General features: G+C 38.3%; 1 protein-coding gene across 2 annotated transcripts in view; it reads right to left on the bottom strand.

Annotated features, from left to right (window-relative positions):
- Positions 1-21,547, bottom strand: part of DPP10 (dipeptidyl peptidase like 10) — a 438,065-nt gene that overhangs the window by 39,583 nt on the left and 376,935 nt on the right. For both annotated transcript variants that reach the window (XM_077181698.1, XM_054636515.2), the window contains exon 8: positions 2,630-2,750. In XM_077181698.1, coding sequence (XP_077037813.1) covers positions 2,630-2,750 — 121 coding nt within the window. The remainder of the gene's footprint in view (positions 1-2,629; positions 2,751-21,547) is intronic.

Raw genomic sequence — 21,547 nt, forward strand, 5'->3', positions numbered from 1 at the left:
TAACAAGGAACATTGAAGGAGCATTTTCCTCAAATGCATACTTCCACTAACATCAATAAACCATCTAAATGTGAAAGATGATTGTTACTGACATATGCTTAGTTCTATTGCATTCCAGTACGTGTGTTTACTTAAATTTTAAATAATTTAAAATAATCTGGGGGTTTGGGGTATCTTTTGTGATTGCCAATTTTTTTCTTCTCCTCTTAATATAGAACTTCAGTATATCTGATTTCTCTGAGTTGTGGCACCTGATAACATGCAGATCTTCACACAGTCATATTTATGTAATCAATATTGGAGTGCAATATTATGATTTTCTTGTCTCAGTCTAGTGGACAGCTTTAATTTTTGGGAAGTTCAGTTCTTCTGGAGTGAAACACTCTGAAAATCTGAACCAAACTTTTTTTTAATCCAAATTTTATTTGCTTTCCAAATGAATCCTATTCTCCAAGAATGTCACTCAATATTTTCTTACATTTATTGTCATTGTATATCACAGTCAAAAGAAACAAACCAGAAGCAACCACAGGCACAGAACCCAAACTCCTGGAATCCCAGCAGCTCCTGAGCAATTTTGAATTCTCCCTGTACGAGTCTTCTGCTTCCACTTGTGAAAACACTTAGAATTTTCATCATGTATTTGATATGTTAGCCTGCTTAGTTAGGATTTTTTATTTAAATCTGAAGAATTTGGCTGGAAAACTAATTGAGAATAGTGTACTAAGGGAAAAGGCCTGACTGCATACCTAATTGGAGAGCTTACCTAACAAAACTACTTAAACTGTCAATAGAGACTCTCCAAGTTGCTAATTGGATTCTGAGGGTTCTGAAGCAGCTTAATGGGTTGAATTATCTAAGTTGAGGTGAAATGAAGCTGGGACCTATATTCAAAGTCATATATTCTGGGTCATGCTTCTCTCCCTGGCTAGATAACTAAAACCTTTTACACAGGAGAAGAGCAGAGAACGAATGGTGAATATCAGATAGCAGAAAACCACAATTATGTTTGCTTTAAAATATTACTGTTTGCATTTACACAAGGTTATTCACACAAAGGAAAGCTATTCCCAAATGATTTGTAAGGTAAAATGCTAATAACAATCTCATGAAAAGATAAAAGAAAACAAATGAGGACAAAGGAGGAAGAGTGCTCGATTCAACTGAAAATCTCTCAACTTCACCTGGAAAATCTCCAGCCTGCTCAGCTTCTGATGCTGTTAAAACACTGCTGAAAGTGGAGCAGTGCTCTAGGTTAATGGGAAAGGAGCAGTGAGTTCCTGTGCCAGCAGACACTGGGGTTCTCCAGCATGTGCAGTCTCACCCTGACTTCCATGGTGTTCAGAGTTGAGAAGAGCTCACTGCCTGCCTGCAGGTTAAAAGACTTGGAAAATAATGAGCAAAGAAGGCTTCTTCACTAAAAGAAGGCTTTAGGACATGATTCATGAGGAAAGCTTTGGGATCATCTCCCACAGCACCTCAGAAATTTTCCAGTCCCAAATGAAACAACTTTTGCTTCTTCTAGGTGTGACTCTTTGACTCTTATTAATTTCTTATTAATTTATTATTAACTCTTATTAACTTCACTTTGTTTTAGCAAAAACTTGATATATTACATCAACTTTGATAAGCTATATCTCCTTAAATTCTTCAATCTGCATGCTGTCATGTAAGATTTTAAGATTAAGTGTATATAAAATTATATTGCATTTAAAAAATGCAATATAATTTTATATGCACTTAATAATCTTCAAAACAAAATGTTATTTTGTTTTGAAAAGTGCTGCCACATTAAAAGATTTCAAAACACTAATGGAAACCTTGGAAGTGGGTAGCTATCAGATACAGGCTGAGGGATGCAGATTACCATTTTAACTTCAGAGTTCACTTGGGCAGAGATTTGGGGAAAAAACCCACAGTGAGCTGTTTGCCCACAACTACTGCAATGCCAAGAGGTGTGGATAGACCATTTTTAAGGTGAAGTTCCATGCTGTATGGCATTAACACCATTCCTAAAAAAAACTCTTCACAGAAGAAATTCTATACCTCAGGTAAATTAACACCAAGCTATTTATCTATAGAATATATGAGTCTCATAGAAAGAGGAGCTGAAATCTGTAATAATTTTAAGCTGTTATACTAAGCTAGATAATCTGCTCCCTTTTTAATTTTTTTTTTTCTCTTAAATTTATCATTATGTTAAAAGCATTTTGGGTGCAGAGAGAAGCATTCTGTGGTACTGGCTGCAGGAGACAGACTGAGCTATCCCCCCACTAAAATCTGGGTGCCCTTTTCTGTGGGGATGTTTTAACTGCAAATGGATCATCACTGTTGTCCCTGAAAGCAGCCAACTGAGCCTTTTCCCTGCTCACTTTTGCATGCTATCAAAGTGAGCTCATTTGCCACATTCTAGTTTGAAATGAAAGCTTCTTTCTCAGAAAACACTGCTATATGCAACCAGCAGCCAATACAAAGAATGAGCAGATACAAAGGCAATCTTGCAGGAAAACGAGAAGGGAAAGGAACAAACCCACCCTGAGCATTTTCTGGAATGAACAGATTTGTGCTATTGGGTCTGTGCAAGGACCTTGCATCTGTTTTTGTAAACAGATCTATTTGTCCAGCTTACCTTCATATAGCCAGTCTGTAATTCCATTAAAAATAATTCCTTCTTTTCCTGAGGATGTCAGGCGCAATGAGCTGCTCTTTACATCAGGCTGATAGTAGATGTTATTTTCAAATATATAAATCTGGATGAGGTAAGAGAGATGGAGAGAAAACCAACATTTTGGTGGATATAAATGAATGTTCAGCAATGAATACATAATTTCCTCCAGCTCAGAACAGTCTACAGAATAATTCAGCATGAGTTTGCACCAACATTATCTTCATATTCCATTTTATTATAAAATTGGACAAACTAAACAAACTTTTAATAATTATGGCAAGCAAATCCTTCTTTTGAAATTGTCTTTCCAGTTGAAATATTCCTATTCATGTTAAAAAATATTATTACATTCTTCAAAATCATACAGGAGACAAGTTTTATGAACAGCTGAATGAATAAAGAAATTTTCATCTGGTTTTCTAACTGTGAGATGAGACACACTTCTGCAAGGACATACAGCACAGTTCATACATCATAAATATAAGTTACAGCTTTATATCAGGGTGTGAGAACACATTAGAAAAGCAAAAACAAATAGCAGCCTGCTTTTCTCAGCTTGCTGATGACTTCTGACTGACACACCAATGTTTTACCTCAAGTGTACTATATAAATGCCCTTTATTTTTCAAGTCTGGGCTCCTCATCACCCTTTTTCCTTCTTCACTGCCACTCATTAGCCTTGTCTGCTCTTCTTTCCCTGCTCACTTTGTTGCAAAGGGTATCAAGTTCACTCATTTTGTGAGGCTGAGCTCCAGGTTCCATGACAAAGTGGAATAAATCATAATGGCCATGTGTGCACTTCCACAGCTTAACACCAAAATCAAAGCAACAGCAAGATTATGCACCACCTCAATTCACACTGAGAAATGCATCTGTGACAGGACTAAAGAAGCCAAATGCCACTGAAGTTTCTGCTACACCATTTCAGCACTGTACACTGATGATATACAGTGTCTCAGGGAGTGTAACAGGAACTAAATATATTTCCACCAAAGACTATTTAAAAAGCCTGATTCATTTATCATTCTCTCATACTTCCATAATACACGACTTATGGGAAAATACTAACCAAAGAGCAAAGTTTTATTATCACTATCACTGCTGTTCCCTTTGCTTCTACATTACCATCTGAAATAGGTTTCTCTATGAGTCCCCAAACTAATGATTTTTAGGAGTAGCCACTTCATGATTTCTGCTGCAGAAAGCTATAAAGCTGAGGGTTTTTACATACCATAAGCAATGCAATGATTTTAACCATTACTGGGAACAGAGGCTGACTTGGAAGTAAGTCCTTTATGGACAGATATCAAAGCTTAGCAGTGAGCTCAAATCTGAAGTAAAAATAGATGAACCTATTTGAACAATCCAAAATGTACTGAGCTTTATATTAGTACAGAGAATTTCTGGGAAGCTGATGTATCACTCAACATCAACAGCAAAAGAAAACAAGCATGAGAGAATGCTGGATGTATCAAATGCTGGATGCTTTTGAAATAACATCAACAAGAATTTCCTTTAACGTGTATTTCCACACCAAAAATGCACTTTTATTTCTAACATAAAAGAAATTAATACAAGCAAAACCAAGGCATGTTTAACTGCTTATAAAATAATTTAGCCAAGTATTTGTTGTTTATGTCAAATAAAACTATTGCTATCATACTCCATTACAGGTAGACTAAGTAGTGAACCACTCTAATGACTATTGCTTCCTATGAAGCAACTTCTTATTGAGAGCTGACCATCTCTTTTTATTTAAACAGCAGCTTTCAAGAGGTTACCAAAAGAGCCTGCTTGGTCAGATGACTGTATTTTATTTAATCTACTTTAATTAAAAAAAAATCTAATTAATTTTTGAGGATCAGGAGTATGATTTTTGCTTCTCTCCCCCCCTTTTCAGGCTGTTAGTATTCTTAATTGTGAAGATACCCACACTGTCTTGTCTCTGCAGTGAAAACTTTCATTTCAAATGATCAGTGACAAAGTACAGGATTAAGAATTATTTGTTTTATGACTGAACCCTGAGAAGGTTTTTAACCCTGAGAAGGCTTTTAATCCTGTTATTACTACTTATCAGGCATTGCTAATTCCATTTGACAGATCTCAGTTAAGTAAATATCTCTGAAGGATACTCACTGTTGTGCCACTGATTGTGGCTGTATCATCTTTATTCCCCATTCATTTCATAAAACAGCTTTGTCTCCATCCCAAACCAGTTGTCAGTCACCCTCTGAACATCCTCACAGTCTTAGTCTACTCTATCATCCAAATTTTCCCCTTTCCTCGTCACTCCTGACACAACTTTGAACCTGCTTCAACTTTGAAAGCTGCTCCAAACCCCCATTTTTTTCCTTGAATGTACCTACTTGAACATTTTAAAGTTCTTGAAATGCTTCAAAGTCCCACAGCAGCTCTGTCCCTAGCAAGCCTTGAGCTCACTGATTACTGAATTTAACATTAAGAATTCATGTTCCTTTGCAGAACATTTATGAAATACAACCATTAATGCTCCTCAACACAACTAAACTGCATGGATGAGGGGTTGGAGCTCTGGCAAGTATGGCTCTGCACTGAGTCTGGACCATTCCAAAAGATCTATTTTCCCTGCCTGTAAACCATCTTAGAAAGATTCACCATTATGGTTAGGCATTTAATCTCATCTGTAATTTTGAATTTGTGTTGTATTTCAGGAGGTGCCATTTTCCAGAGGAAACCCCTGGGCTGCTGTTTGCCCTGTCAGAAATGCACCCTTCCTACAGTGACACAGCCTGACCCCTGCAGCAAGGGCTGCCTGTATTCCCCTCCACCCACCCCTGACCATGCCAAAGGGCTCATCTGTAACTATTTAACCCATTCACCACTTGGAAATAAGGACTTGGGAGTTAAAATGTTGTTTTTTGCAGCAAAACAGGCAGCAGAGGTGCAACAGGAATGGTAACATTACTGTGAAGGCTACTTAGTCATGGGCTGAGAGGCTCTCACTTCTCTCTCAGTGAATGCAAGCAGTGGATTCAATTGAGCCCAAGTACTCTGAGCACCCACAGAGCCCAATCTCCCATCACTCTGCAGCCAAGAAAGGCATTTCCAAAAGGCAGACTCACTGTGAATTCTTCTTCCCAGTATAATACTTATATGATACAAATCTACCTTACACATAGCTCTAAAATACTGAAATTTTCATGGGTCACCCCTTGAAATTAATTCTCTTTTCAAGATTATGAGTAGATCCTTCTTGCTTTCACCTTGTCCTTGCAGAGACAACAGCCAGCAGCTAGAGGTGGTGTCAAATGGGAAGTGGCTTTAGGAGGAAAACAGACACTGGCTTTATTTTATGTGAATTACCAAGAACCCACAAACTAAGAGTAGAAATGGAACTATTCCTCAGCTGAAACATGCAAAAAAATTCCACCCCAGAGGAAGGGAATCTCTTAAATGCCAAGCCCTCCCCTCCCTGCACAACAGCTGAGATCCTTTTCTTTGCTTCATGTATTTTTCTCTTTCTTGCTCAATTTAAAAATCACCAATGCTTTCTGATGAAACCTCCTTATAATTCTACTTTATACTACACCAAAATTTATTTCTAATCTTTTTTTTTTTTCAAAACCACAGAGACTAGATGAAAATTTTTATTTTTTAAAGGCAGCTACTCCTGCTGATTACTTGCAGTACCAGAATACCTGGAAGTTGAACTTATGAGCCACAGTTTGGTTTTCAAAATTGAGTAAAGAGAAAGAAAGTGGCTAGGAGAGAACTCAGCTACTTTTCCTATAAGAGAGACTGAAACTCTCCAGCACTGCAAAGTAGATAACAAATCATGACCCTGGGATAAGAATAATTGATCAGAACAAACAAAACCAAACAAATCCTTGGAGCACAGTCTTGCAAACACATGTACCTTACCTGACTTCAGCAAGTAGAACTGAAGATGTGCCCAAAATTTTCCAGGAAGGGGACATAATTCATCACATTGGATATTGAGTTTTGAGCAACATCACATAAACCAAGATTTCCCTTGCTCATCTCTCTCCACTCAGGTATATGGGAGCAAGTAATAGTAAAAGGCTTTTCTTAGCATACACTTGGGTCTATTTACTACATCACAAGTACTAAAATGTTGACTGCAACTACTGAATCTTCCCAAACTGCTAAAAAAGGAGTTGCTAACTGTGTATCAGACAAGTATTCTCAAGAATACATCAGTAGCTTTGTGCCCAAAAAGCTTTCAATGCTTTCAGGTATAATGATAAGAAAGTAAATTGAAAAAGGCATAAAGTGGAACCAGGATATGCTATTGTATGTGGAAATTATTATTACATGTTTTTTAACCTCTTCTCTTCTATCCATCTTTCATGAGTATTCTTAAAACATTTAAAGCAATTTTTAGCTGAGACCCTCAGCTAATACTGCTGTAAATGGGGATAAATGTCAAAATCTACTACCTTCAAAATTATGTGACTTTGTGGTTTCTTAGAGATTTTGCACATCAAGTCTTAAACCAAATGGAGAAAAACCCCACAGAAATTCCTTAATTATTTTATTAAGTATTTTCCAATTAATGAAAAACACCTGCAAGAATGTTTTGGTTTAGTGAGATATTAATTCTTGGTAATGATCACATTTATTTCTACTGACTGTGAAGAATTTGAGGCCCTGCTTACTCTAATATTCTACCTCAGCACTAATCCTCAGCACAAATCGCATTCTTCCACATCTGGCATCCTCTAAACCATTTTTTCATAAACCTTCTTCAAAATGAATTCTTTCCAAAACACTTATTTACTGTTTGCAGCATGTTTCACAATTACAGGATTTGCTTTCAGGCTGAGGTCTGGAGCAGAGCACCCAGTCCAAGTTAGCTGCAGATGGCAGGCAGCTGTGAAAACAGAGACATCCACTCCCCAGCTGAACAGCAAACCTAGTGACAGTAGCTGGAGAGGCCCCCCGTGTGTCTTTAATCATTTCAAACACTACAGGCAGAGAAAAGCTGCTAAATTACAGAAAAATACTCCACTTTTTCCCTTTTGGTGCTCCACTGAAGCCTCCAGCATGGCTGATCCACACTGAATCCCCCCTGTGACTGCAGGGCAGCGTTTCAGTGACAGCACGAGCCTGTTCTGCTCCAGCTGGGCAGCAGCAGAAGCTTGTCCAGAGCTGCTGCAGGTCACTCTAAAGACCAGGTTTTTTAGGTGGAAGAAAAGCAAAGCTGCTCTGTTCAGCCTGGAGAAGAGGAGACTGAGACCTCACTGCAGCTACAGCTTCTGTGTGAGGGGAAGAAGAGGGGCAGACATTGAACAGTTCTGTGCAGTAACAGGATGCAAGGGAACAGCCTGAAGTTGTGCCAGGGCAGGTTTAGGTTGGGTATTAGAAGAAGGTTCTTCCTCCAAAGGCTGGTTGGGGACCAGAACAGGCTGGAAGGAAAGAAATTGTGGACTGTAGCTACATGTATTGTTCACCATTACATGGATTCATCAGGATGAACGCCTTGTTCAAGGAAAGTGCCAACCAAACTCTAAAGCTACAGAGCAGATGCAGCTGGAAACAAAGAAGTCACCTGTATCTATAAAACTTTGGTATAGAAAAAAAAATCTGTGCAACAAGCACTGGTACAGGTGAGAGTTCTACCTGTGATGCATAAAAATCATCAGATTCTTCCACAGAATCTCGGACCAATAACAGACAAATAAATACTCCAATCTGGAACAACTTCAGCACTCCCACTCAATACCCCAGAGAACATGACAGTCTTTCCTACTTTTCACACTGAAAATATGAGCTATGACACGACTAAGAAATTTCTGATTATGCCCAGAGGGAGACCTCCAGGCATTCAGGACACGCTTCAGCCGCCGACCTCCTGCTAATGACAGCGCTGAAGACATCGCACCTCGGCCTCTGAGGAGGCAGCCAGACATGGCCCCATGGCCTCCTCAGGCAGCCCAGCCCTGGCTGCATTCCTGTGCCAGCTCAGCGGGGACACACAGCTCTGTGGCCAGCACAGCGAGCTCAGAGCCCAGCACTCCATGGAACACAGAGCTGAGCTCCACTTGTGGCTCTCTGCAGGGGCTGAGGACATTTCTGCTGCAGAAACCAGCGGCAGCCACCCCGTGTCCCACACGGCCCGCCCGGCCCAGCGCGCACGCAATGGCTGCGCCTCTGCACAGGCCCCGCCAAACCTGCTGATTCCTCAGCATTCTGCACAATCCCACCCCTCCTGGTGACACTGCCAGCCAATTAGCTGCATAATTGATTCTTCAAAAGCTTCAAGATGCTTTTCCATCTGGGCTTGCCTCTGACCATTTGTTCTGTCTCCTGTCTTACTGTACATTAGCCAGGGCCAAGTCCAGCTGCTCCCCAGTCAGATCATGTTGTAATAAGTTTGCTAAAACTACATTTTCTTCATGCAGGAAAAGCTCAATCTTTAATGTTTATGTTACATTCTATAGAATTATTAGAAGTTAGATTAGCATTATTATCACTGTTTAGATTAGCATTATTATCACTGTGTTGTATCTCATTGGTTGACAATACATTTACAGTTAGATCATTGGTGAGTACATGGTATTTTGCGTATTTATCAAACTTTTGTATTTTTAGTTAGCTTACATCTTTTTTTCTACTGATTCTCATGGGACAGATCGTGTTGTTTATACAGGTGTGCTTGTTTTTCACCCTAGGAATAGATTGTTGTGCTAATGAATTCTCATTTTCAAGATGTTTTTGTATGGGAACTTGTAAGCTATTGTTAGCTTAGCTGAAGTAGCAGGGCCTAATCTATATTTTATAAGACTTTTCTTTCATAACATTTTTACCTGTCTGCAACAAAATCATTCACTAAGATTTCCACATGAAATATGTTTTTTCACTAACAACCATTAATACAAATAATATCAGCTATTCATGAGCAGAACTAAGTCAAATAAAGAATATTTTCATAGTTGCCCTGCAAATATTGTACTTTGCTCTTCAGGGATTAAACCACAACTTCTCCAGTTTCAGGGGCAGTGCTAAGTTTATACTGCATGATAACATGGATGCACACATATATATTATATATATACACAGAGCTGATGCCCTTTTTTTCTAGAACATATGGAAAGCCCAGCAGAAAAAATGGTCTTGCACAGAAGAAATTAATAAGTGGCATAATAAATGAAATAATTAATTTTAGAATTATTTTAAAGTAATTTTTATTCTAAAAATGTGGTCTCAATTCCTACTGTTGCTTTCACCAAAATTATGGAAAAATGCAGATATCCATTGACTTGTAAGTTCCTTTGACTTGTAAGAAATATTAGAACTAACTTTGGATTGCTGGAAGAAATTAAAATCAAAGCCTTGCATCCACCTAGAGATAATTTGGTTGCCAAACTTGCTACCTTTCAACAGCTGCTGTTAAGGTAGCAAGTTTGGTTTTCATTCAAGGATTTAAAGTATTTGTTTCTATCTTCTGGTTCAGAGATCTGAAAAATTATAGAAATAGCTCCACTTCAGAAATTTACAATTAGTTTTCACCAATTAAAAAAATACTGCAAAACAATCATAGGATCTATCAATGCAATAGCTTTCAAATGAATACCTGGCTTGGCATTTTCTCTACCACTATTCAGCATCCTTCAAAGTTCTGATAGACAATTTTTTTTTTTCTGAGAGCCACTGATTACGTTGTTTTTAGTCACAGTGTAATATCTGCTCTCTTCCAGTCCAAACTGAGCAAACATTTTCTTGTCATCTGTGATTTCACTTACAATACTCCTGGGACTCAGAAACTTAAACTGAGATTGTCAGACCATTATTATACCCACTGTTACAGAAGATGAGCACCCCTTCCTGCCCTTTTTCCTTGCCAAAATCTTATTTACTTGAGAGAGATTCCTGCTGAAAAACAAGGTGTAGTTAAGATTATGTGTTTTGTGTGCCAACGCAACAGCAGTGTAATGGCTATTTTTTCTTTTTTTTTTCGCCTTTCACAGAAAAGATAAATTCTCATTTGGGGAAGAAAATATCATCCAGAAGGACTGGGCACACAGTGTTAGACAGGAACAGCTGTTTGCTGTCCCAAGCTAGAAGTTCCATGATGGCAATCCAAACCCTCTGGCCTGTATTGAAGCTTCTCTGTGGCCAGGAGTAACAGGGCACATGGTGGAGAAAGCCACAGAAATCCTTCAGGGCTCTATTTGGAAGCAGAAAGAGGTGGGTTTTCCTGTGGTCTCTGCAGACCTGGGGGTGTGATGTCATTTGGCCCATTTTTATCTACAGCTGGAGACTCCTTACTCTGCTGGCACTCAAAGTGCCCACGGTCAGGACAACAGGTACACCCCAGCCTTCCTGTGACAAGGCTCTGGAGTATTTCCAAATCAGGAGTCAATTTACTGCTCCACACAGGTGAACTGAACACACATTGTGTACAAAATCACATGGACAATCCACATTTCTAGGAGGTACTTTGCACTTTGTTGGAAAAGGAGCAGAATCAAGGGTTGGTGTCTGCCTTTCTTGCCCACAGGAATCAGCTGTGGAAGATGCTCTATGGTAATGAAGAGGATGCTTACTCATTGACAGGCAAGTGATATGTAGGGTGGCAAACTACCACCCCAAACACTCATCATGCATTTCACTGCTGGGACTAATTATCCTGCTAATGTCTTTCTTACAGCAGCCATCTCTAAAACTAAAGAGAATTATTATATTTCAGATAATATAAACCACAGGAAACTGGCCTATAAGGCTTTCATAGGTGTGAATTTTAGAAGGTTAGAATATTCTTTAGTGACTTAGTGAGTTACAATTAGACAGACCTCTTCCAAAAGCCTTTTATTTTCTTCTCACATCTTACAAATTTTCCATACAGATCACACATGTTAGAGGATGACAATTCCAAGGGAAGTTTTATGGGATTGTATTGCAAAGCAGCTTTGTTTCCTATTCCTTTCACTGACAGTATATCTGTAGTCTATTTAGATTGTGAGCTCTCACAGACAGGATTGCAGGCTACAATGTCTGATCTAGTTTGCAATACAGCTGCTTTGCAAGTCTCCAGGAGTGCATAATGGCTCTGATCTCTTCCCTGCAGATTTTTTTTTTTTTTCTTTTGCAGGTCAATCTGTACTGGTACAAAATTTTCAGAGCCATTCAGCTGTGACTTGCTCCAGCTCTTGCCCCACAGAGCACTAAATTATGCAGGTACTGGGCACCATGAGCTACCTGAGCAATGCCTGGCAGTGGACAAAAAAAAAAACCTGCCCTTACACGATCCATGTTCCAAAAATCATCACCATTGCAAATGAGGTGGAAATGAAATAATAGATAATAACAGAATTATTATATTTGTAAACAATAAGAACTACATTCACTCTTAAAGGTACCAATTTTCTAAAGGTTGTGATTGACCTGCACAATGAGTCTATCAGAGGAAGCTTTCAAACCTTTAGATTATGTTGTAATTAAGGGAGAGGGGAAGTAGCTGTTGATCAGTAAGAGACATGGAGACCTCAAAGCACAGACACCCCAATGTCATACACTACATTTTTCTGGTGTCAGTTACAATATGTTAATTTTATTTTTGCAGTAATCAAGCTGCCAGACATAGCCACTGAAGCACCACTTTTCTTCTGTCTAGATTAATGCCACTGCATCACAGTAATGTGTTAGCACAATGGTTTCTGAACAACCACAAACAATCTACAAAGCTATTATATTTAATTGCTATTTAGATAGTTTATAAATCTACTGTAAACAATAGCAAGGATGCACTCATAATGCAGCTGTAAGATTAGTTACTAATGTCATGACATAAACCAGGCCATGAACTCAGACTATCAGCAATTCCATGGTAACTCTGATGTTTATGTCCTTGATTTCCAATAAATGCAGGGAAGCGTTGCCCTCTTTTGTTTCAACACACATTAATTATGTTGCCTTTCCAATGATATTGGATCATGATGCTCACTAATTCACACCCTGCCTCATCCAATGACAGCTTACCCAGGAGAGCAAACATAGTGTAATGTGCTATATAAATAAAATCATATATAATATCTGAACTACGACCTATGCAGAAAGCTGCTTCATAAATCAGCTGCACAGATCACAGCAAGACTGCCTTGCCCCCAAGCTGATGGTCTGGATCTGCTGCTTCTTGCCATGGAGCTGCCTGATCCAGCCAGCTCTGCTGGCTGCAGCACTGGGCAAAATGTCACTGAGGATTGGGCTGCTCAGCCCTTTGATCTTTGTCTAAGTGATGTGAAGAACAGACTTATCCAAAACCAGTGCATGCTCAGGAATTCACACTCCTCCTTCCTCACACTTACTGATTGCTTCTGACTAATGAGCCAGCATGGAGCTTATAACAAAATCATAATCTGTCCTTACCATAAAATCTTTTAAAATGATCTCTGGTTATTTCAGGCTCATCTTACACTGATATCAAGCATTCAATTATGCCCAGACTGATCAATCCATAACAAGCTAAACTGAAAAATTTTCAACCTCGTTACTCCAGAAAGAAAAAAACCAATGTTGGGAGACAGAAAAATATCTAAGGGAATTGTAAGGGCTTGGTATCAGAGGAGGAATCTTCTGTTTTCTTCGACAAAATGTAAGAAAGTAGCATTACAACTGCAAGAACAAAAGTAAAAAGATACAGAATTGAAAATTCTGAGCTGTAAATTCATACTTATATTTTCTACTATTTTTAGGGCAGTGGGCAACCCCTGAGAACTTTGTATGAAATACATAGACCAGGCTGCCTCTGAGCATCTCCTACATGAGAAACCCCAGCAGAGTTGAACACAAAGGTTTGTACTTTCAACTGCTATTGCTGAGCCAGCCCATCCTGCTGTATGGAACACGTGCCTTCATCTCCCCACTGCACACAGGGTTCAAGTTGTCTGCTGTCCTTATGATGGGCCAAAACTTCACTGGATGGCATCCACCTGTACAGACTCCACATAGCACATTCAATGCAAGAAAGAGTTTCTCTGAAAATATCTCATTAGGAATGAGACAAGGAGGAATTAGGAAATTTTGACAGGCTCTTAGAACATCTCTTTGGGACAGTTTAGCATCTGGGAAACAACACATGAAAAGAACTATTTGGTTCCCTTCCACACAAAACTTTTCCCTTCTATTTCTCTAAACATGCTGTCACCTGCCGTAAACAGTGAAGGAATTCCATGCATTGTCTTCTCTTAGATATCAACAGTACACCTGACTTTTTAATCCTCACTCTCCAGGCCTTGGAGCTGGCAGTGGAGATACATTGCCCACAACTACACATCCACAAGCAGTTCTTTGCATTTCACTGTCTGGTCCAGGCTGAGTCAACATGAAAGCCTAAGTCACTTTAACACAGTGCAGCCAAAGTTTAATCAACTCTGATTTTCAGCACAAACAGAGTGGGGAAGTCATAACCCCACTGTAGGGAAAAAGAAACATGCAAGGACATTTATGGGCTGGTGATGATGGAATTTTATGTCTCTTTTTCAAGAGGGACTTGGCTAAAATAGAGAGAAATAGCCAGAAGCACTGAACATACCCAAAGTGATTCAACCTTGCAGAGGAGGAAAGTCACTATGACTTTCCTCTCTTATTTCAGATGGATTTTATGTGCTGAATGAGGAAATAAATTTTAACATACAGTAAACAGAACCTATAAATGGAAGAGGTGGAGGAACCCTGCCACAGAGCAAGAGTTCAGTGGAGTTTGTGTCAAGTTGGTTTTGCCACTTCAGCCTGTTCCTAGCAAAAACTCTGTAGCCATGGGTACCATCAGAGAAACTCCAAAGACTTCTGCCAAACACTTTACAAAAGGCAAGTCCTGTTTACAATTGATTAGAACAACCTCTGCCACAGAACCTGAACCAGAAAGGCATTAAAAACCTTCAAAGTCTTCTGTTTTGACATTTTGATGCCTTCCTCTTTGGAATCTTCCTTTTTCAAGGTGTTAAAGAGCATAGAATATAGCTGCTTTCTTGGGGTTTTTTACTCTTTTTTTCTATTTGCCAGATAAAACTGTTTTTTACACTATATTACCAGAAGATGGATGTGACAAATTTTCCATCCCATTCTGGGGTACACCTTTTTTTTTAAATCACTAAATATGAAGTGACTACATGATTATACGGTCCAGGGACACAGGTAAGCATTCAGTGGTTTTGGGCAGGATTTTGGAGTTATATAGAAATGCAGTCCATAATAAAGCCCAATCTTTCCCAACTCTTAGTTTAGCTAAGGATTCCATCAAATTTCAACCTCTGCTTCACAGTTTTAATGGGTGGCTATTTCCAAAGAACTTTAGACTTCTGAAATATAATTTTCATGTTTCTGCATTACAGAAAGCCACACATTTTTCACACAAGAAGCACAGAAGCCCTATTTTATGAGCCATTGGACTTGCAGTTAATATTAGCTAACAGACGGAAGTGTGAATATTCAGATATGCTTTGTTACACACAGACATGTTGAACAACATGATGAGAGGTGCATATTGCTGTTTTCATTGCTCCCTGCAGGCTGCTGCATGGAAAAGTCCTTAGGACTGCTCCTATCAAACATGCATGTCTATACTTGTTTCTGTGTCTTTGTGGGACTGTATGTAAAGAAATATACATATATAAATACACATATATATATACACACGCACACAAGAAAGCATGTGAAAAAAATAATTTGAGTTTTAGCACAGTGATATATCAAATTTCCAATATATTTGCTTCTGGATTAAAAAAATCGCAATACTTGTGTGCAGGGCTTCCATATTGACTCAAATATTAGCTGCATGCTAGATCAGTGATAACAAAATAAGAACCAGCAAGAGGAAACATCTTTTATCTCCTCTCTTGATTTATTCACTATAAAGCTGCTGGGCCTTTTACTGTTTCACATGAAAAACAGTGGTAGAGGAATAATGCCCCTATAAAACATACGATTTTCTCATTATTTCTTCACCTCTTTCAGATACAGCCAAGTGGCTATTCCCACAAAGGGCCAGCAATTTCTAACCCTTAATACTCATCATTTTAAACTGCCTTTGATACTAGAACACATTCGTTGTATTTCACCAAGCAAATTGATGAAGGAACTTCTTTGCTCAACTTAGCCTTGCTCCATTTATATTGTTCCATTTATAATGTTGTAGTGGTCCCTAGAGCTCACAAAAATTTTATTGAATATATCCAGCCTTCATAAGTAAAACTGTATTTTTTCCTGTTTTGCCAAACTGCTCGTGTTTTCTGGCTGCATTCTCCATTCCCCTTTTCTGAGATGGGAAGCTTTCAGATTGAGTATCACTTTTTGGAACTAGAGACCACGTATTAAATGCTCCTCCAATCCATATTTAAGTGGAGTAAGCACCCAGAAATTCATAATGGAAATTCATAGTTCAGTAGAATACCTTCAGAGAAATTCATGCTATTTTTTTTTTCCTTGAAGAATAGTTTGAAACAAATAATTTAAATTAAAAGGCAAAAAACATATAGATTTTACAATGATAGTTTGACAAATCCAAGAGAAAAATGCAACGTGTAGCAGCAGCTTAGTAGGAAGAAAGTTTAACTAAGTCTCTTAGGCAACTCCAGTTCTTCTGTGGACTCAGCTGGGTGGGCAATGCCCAACCACAGTTCCCTTCCTTCAGAGAAACATCCCCAGCAGGACAAAGGACCTCCAAATGTGCTTTGAACTACACAAGTTTGGTAATTGAGCCCCTCATGCATTTTAAATGAGGTATCATACCTGAGGTTAATGTCACATTGAAGTGTTCTTGTTTATTTCTAGTTTTCCGAATAAATTCCAGCAGACTGTTTTGCTCTCAGTTTCACTGCCATTTGCCTCATTAGCATAGTCATTAAAAGGAAAGATGAAATAAAGCCTTGACATTTCCATATGTAATTTTAAGTTACTCATCTAAAATACAGTAAGTCAAAAGAGCAGAAGACTTTGCAGATAAAAAAAAAGCAGAAGAAATATATTTATTTAGGACATACTTCATTAGCATTAATTAAGCTTTTACTTCATTTGCATATGCAAGTGTTCTTGCCAGGAGGGGGTGCCAAGAACCCACAGCACTAATTATGCAAAAAAGAAAACACATGGCAAATATTTTACAGAAAGATAAATTACCATGTTTTATAGCAGTTTTACATTACCTTGATAGACCAAACAGTAAATGGAGCTTTCAGCAAGTAATGGCTGTTAAAGCATGTGTTGAGCAAGGTAACTGCCCAAGAACAATCCTGCTAGTTCCTCATTTGCTAAAATTAGTCCAGTGTTTATCTGAGCACACAGAAAATAATACATCAAAGAACATTGCTGCTGCACTATTTGTCTTATCTAAAACAATCTTTGAAAGCCATTAGGAAAAAAAGGCTAAACCTTTGACAAAAGCAATTGTAAGGTAATGTCATGTTAATGCAGCCTGAGAAGTATTTGCATTTTTGTGGGGCAGTAGGTATTGGTGAGGGGCTGAAGGGAAACTGAAGGCCTCAATATGACAAAAGGATAAAGATAAAATGACTGATCACAGAGCAAAAGGGCAGAGAGTTCTTGAAATGGTATATTTATTAACAGCAATTAAAGCAGATTTTGCTCTGGTGTATTTCTGGTTTTTAGGTAGTTCCAATACAAGGTGAGGTAGTTTCACCTTGGATCTTTTTCATTCTTTATGTAAAAGCTTCAGCTTCTAAATCTATTATTTGTGAGTAATGGGTTTTTCAGTTGGTTTTTTGGAAGATGAGGGTAATTTATAGATTTCTAATATTTAAATTACTCTCTAAAAATTGATGAGAACATTCTGAATCCACAATTCAGCTACAGTCACCGAATTGTTCTTAGTGTATACAGCCTAATGGGTAATTTGAGTCAATGAGGGTCTAAATTAAAACAAAGCATTGTAAAAGCTCATCTTCAGTCCTACCATTTATTTGATAGTGTTATATTTTTTTGGTAGTACCAATCTTTGTCAAAGCTTCTAAAAATATTTTTCTTTAGTATTCTGGATAGTTTTAGTATTTTCTTGATTTCTGTTTAGTTAAAAAATTATTAATTTATGCATAGACATTCATCTGTATGTCAATAGATCATTATTTTTACTGATCCATCCAAATATGTAACTCAAACTCCCCTCAGAATCACTTAACATATCAAAAGAAAAACAAGCTTACTGCAATAAATAACACAAAACATCTATTATAAATACAAAGGCAAAGTGATTTGCATGGATGTATGTTCATAGAATAAAGAGAAATAAGGTATTTTATACAACATAAACAACACATACCACCACCAAGGCAGGAAAAAAAAACTTATGTATAACTTTTAAGGAAAAGCTATTTCAAACTGAACAGCTTCTAACCATGCTTCACTGGGAGCTAGTTGAAGTAGCCAATAATTAGTCAGAACTATTTGTATGACATGGAGCACTGCAGAAGAACACAAGAGTGTTAACAGGCACTTAAATACAGCACTGCAAACACTGGAGGCATCTCCAGCCTGAACTTGGATATCCAGGCTCCTACTGCAATAAATCCCCAGAGACAGATCCAGAGCTGTCTCCTCTGTGTCAGACACCAGCCAGGTCCAGCACAAACACATGAAAACCTTTGCTACAAACTGCTGGAGAAGATAAGACTCAAGAAGGGAGAACTCTGGATTAAAACCTGGGTATTTCAACAACAGAGGCCCTTTAAAAACCCCAAAGCATTCTTCTTCTCAGTAAAGCCTTCCCACCAGGTATAGGATAGCTCTTTCTCAGACACAAACAGTGAGGTCTTTAATCAATAAACTGGAGGCAGAAAAATGTTGATGAAACAAATTAGATCTCTAGTTGGGTTTGTCTTTCCTGGAATTACTTGATGCTGCAGTGATGGATTCTATGGAGGTGAGATAAAGAGATAATCAACTAATAACTTGCACAACTTTAATCAAACATGAGTAATGTTTGGCAAAGAGATAAACAGCTCCCTAACATACTATGACACAGAAATGGTATTTTAGATCTGGCACAGTTCTAACACAGTTAAAAGCAGCATTTTAAAGAGTGCGACCTTGAAAAAAGTTCTGATTTTAAGAACGATGTGACCTTAAGATACATTAATTCATTAGATAAAAGTTTCTTCTCCCCAGTGGCAAACATTTTCAATTTCACCACCAAAATGTCATGAGTCAAGCAGCAGATGTTTCTCTGAGCTTTCCTCTTAATCACTAGAAACCTTCTACTCTAGGGAAATAGCAAGGAACTGAAATAACTTGCAACCACTGGCAAACAATGGTACTGTGGCTCAGTCACCTGGCCTCTGACAGAAAACTGACTCTGTTCTTCACTAGCCACATGGGGCATGCTCTGGGGCCCATTAGACAGCCCCAGAAATTATCCCTAACAGTAAACTGAGACTGATGCACGCTTTCCACAAGGATGTAAAACACTGGATATACTTGATTTCACTGCAGCCATATTCCATCTGTGCAATAAGCAGTTTGTGGCTTCATACATATTTTCCTTCCTTCATACATATTTTTCCTTCAAGTCCTTACATTATCTGTTTGAACATCTTGCCAATTCCTCCTCATTGGAACACTTTAAGATAACCATGTAGGCTGCACTGGTACTTAGATCTGCACAACTGTGGACTGGAAACATCTTATTTTACACTATAGCCTATAAAAATAGTTGATCCAAGTCCATGTGTTATCCTCCTATAATTTGGATTTAATCCAAGACTTTCCAAATAGTTTTAGTGTAAAGTTGGGATCTCTGGCTCAGTCAGACATACCTGCACCTCATGTTTCACATTTTGTGCTACTTTTGCTGACCAGTCCTGGCTATAGTATTGCTGTTCATTTCTGCACCACAGATGAAGGGGGACATTCCTCCTCACTTTAGAGGACCACATACACTCTATCTCTGTGATGGCACACAGCACATGTCATGGGCCCTTCTACATCAAATTTTTGTATATAAAATTAATCTCTTCTCCAAATGTTCTCCACTTGTTCCTCAGTTGTAAAGAACGGCTCTTGGAGATTATTACTCAGGTTAATACACTATGATTATTTTATAGAGAGTAAGTATTTAATTGCTTGTTTTACTCATGAATTATCACTATTTCCTCAGAAAAGAGATGCAAATTTTGTTCAGGAAGGTAAACCATTCATAGTGTGTTTGGCAGCATGGGTCTATGAGACTGCAGCTTTGTTTGCACCAGGTACTGCTGGAATCCATAAAGTTAGAGGGTTTTGAGAAAATGGTAAAAAAGCAGGCCCCAAAAAGCCAGCAAGGACAGAGAAATGCCAAGATAGCAGAAAGAGTTTTAGGCTGCAGCTTAGTCATGAGAAATAGAACAATAAACCTATGTAGTTTGTCCTTTTTGGTTGCAACAAATTTACTTAATGTATATTTTAGAAGGCTAACATGAACGAGCCATTGTGTTAGAAAGTAAGGCGCTACTGTTTTAACTGAAGCTATGTGTGCTCCATGTAATTGAGTAGAAGTAATGTCAATATGCTTTTGCTCTATGTGTGATTGGCTGAAACTTAGAAAGATTTTGCTTTATGCTGTGTTGTAACATCATGTTTCTTTGGCATTCTGTGTAAATCAGTGAGCTGTTCACATCGAGTGTCTCCATTGTTAAGTGTTGAGACTGATGTTGAAATAAAACTGCTCAAGACACTGATTTTTGAGTGTCCCGTCCTGTTCAAGTCTGTAAATAGTTGCCAGTGGCAGGTACCTTCCATTGATAGCTACTGATGGATTTTCATCATTAGATCTCTCCCTTTATGCCTTCCTCTGTGCCCTGTTTCACTGCTGTTTGCCTCCTGTACTATTTTACTAAAACCCACTAATCCAGTGTTTGTTCCAATGACAAATTTTATAACAGAACCATTGTGGCAATGTGTCCTCAGCCACACATCTTTCCTCTGCCTAAACTGTTCTGCTGGACTGAACTCTCTGTCCTGCTTCTGCTCGAGGCAGATGTTCCTTTGGACAGCAGCAACAACCATTACTCACAACAGTCTTTATTCATTCATGCTCCTTCTACATTTTTGGCTTGCTGCTGAAGTGGGAGGGCAATGCAGCAAGGCACTTCTGTCACTTTGGAAACCTCCTTCTGCCACGTGAACAGCTTCAAGAGGACATCCTTCTAATTGGCATTCCTAAAGTCACCTTCAGTGGACTGTTCCTGCAGGTGTACATCTCTATGGCAACACTCGGTGCCATTCAGAGTGCACAGAAGATTTTGTGTTCAAAGTTATTATTTCCTAATTCTGCAGACCATATGGCACCATAAAACCCACAGTAAAGCAGATATTTTTAAAGCATGACATTAACTTTATTAGGGACATTAACAAAGATGAGTAATGTTATCCTCGCTCAAGTATGAATTATGCCAATGTTTTCAAATTTGGATGATTAAGGTTGTCCTAAATCACCTATTTTTTTGCAGTTCTGAGATGTAATAGGAGTCCACTTGTGCCTGTACCTGAAAGTATTCATACATATTTTCAGAATGACATTTTAAGCAAAACCACGTAAAGACAGCATTATTCTGATTTATTTTTCTGAGGTTTATGATTGGCAAATCTGACCCTGTTCCTATGAGACATCTCACAAAAAGAAAAAAATATTTTCTCAGTAATCACTGCATTTCATTTTAGTTCTACTTCAGATTACTGATTCTCTGATCAGTACAGACAAATGTGCAGATCCTCTGTCCAGTACAGAGGAATATTACAAACTGAAATTTAATCAAAATATTTCTTAAATCTGTTCAATTTTGCAAACGCTTCTCCTTTCTACTACAACCTACATGGTTTGCCACATTCCATAATGCTGCCTGGTAAATAACCTATGTATTTATTTCCACTAATCCTGTTGCCAAGGTCTCATTA

Source organism: Agelaius phoeniceus, chromosome 7 (genome assembly GCF_051311805.1).
Source record: "Agelaius phoeniceus isolate bAgePho1 chromosome 7, bAgePho1.hap1, whole genome shotgun sequence".
Classification (NCBI taxonomy): domain Eukaryota; kingdom Metazoa; phylum Chordata; class Aves; order Passeriformes; family Icteridae; genus Agelaius; species Agelaius phoeniceus.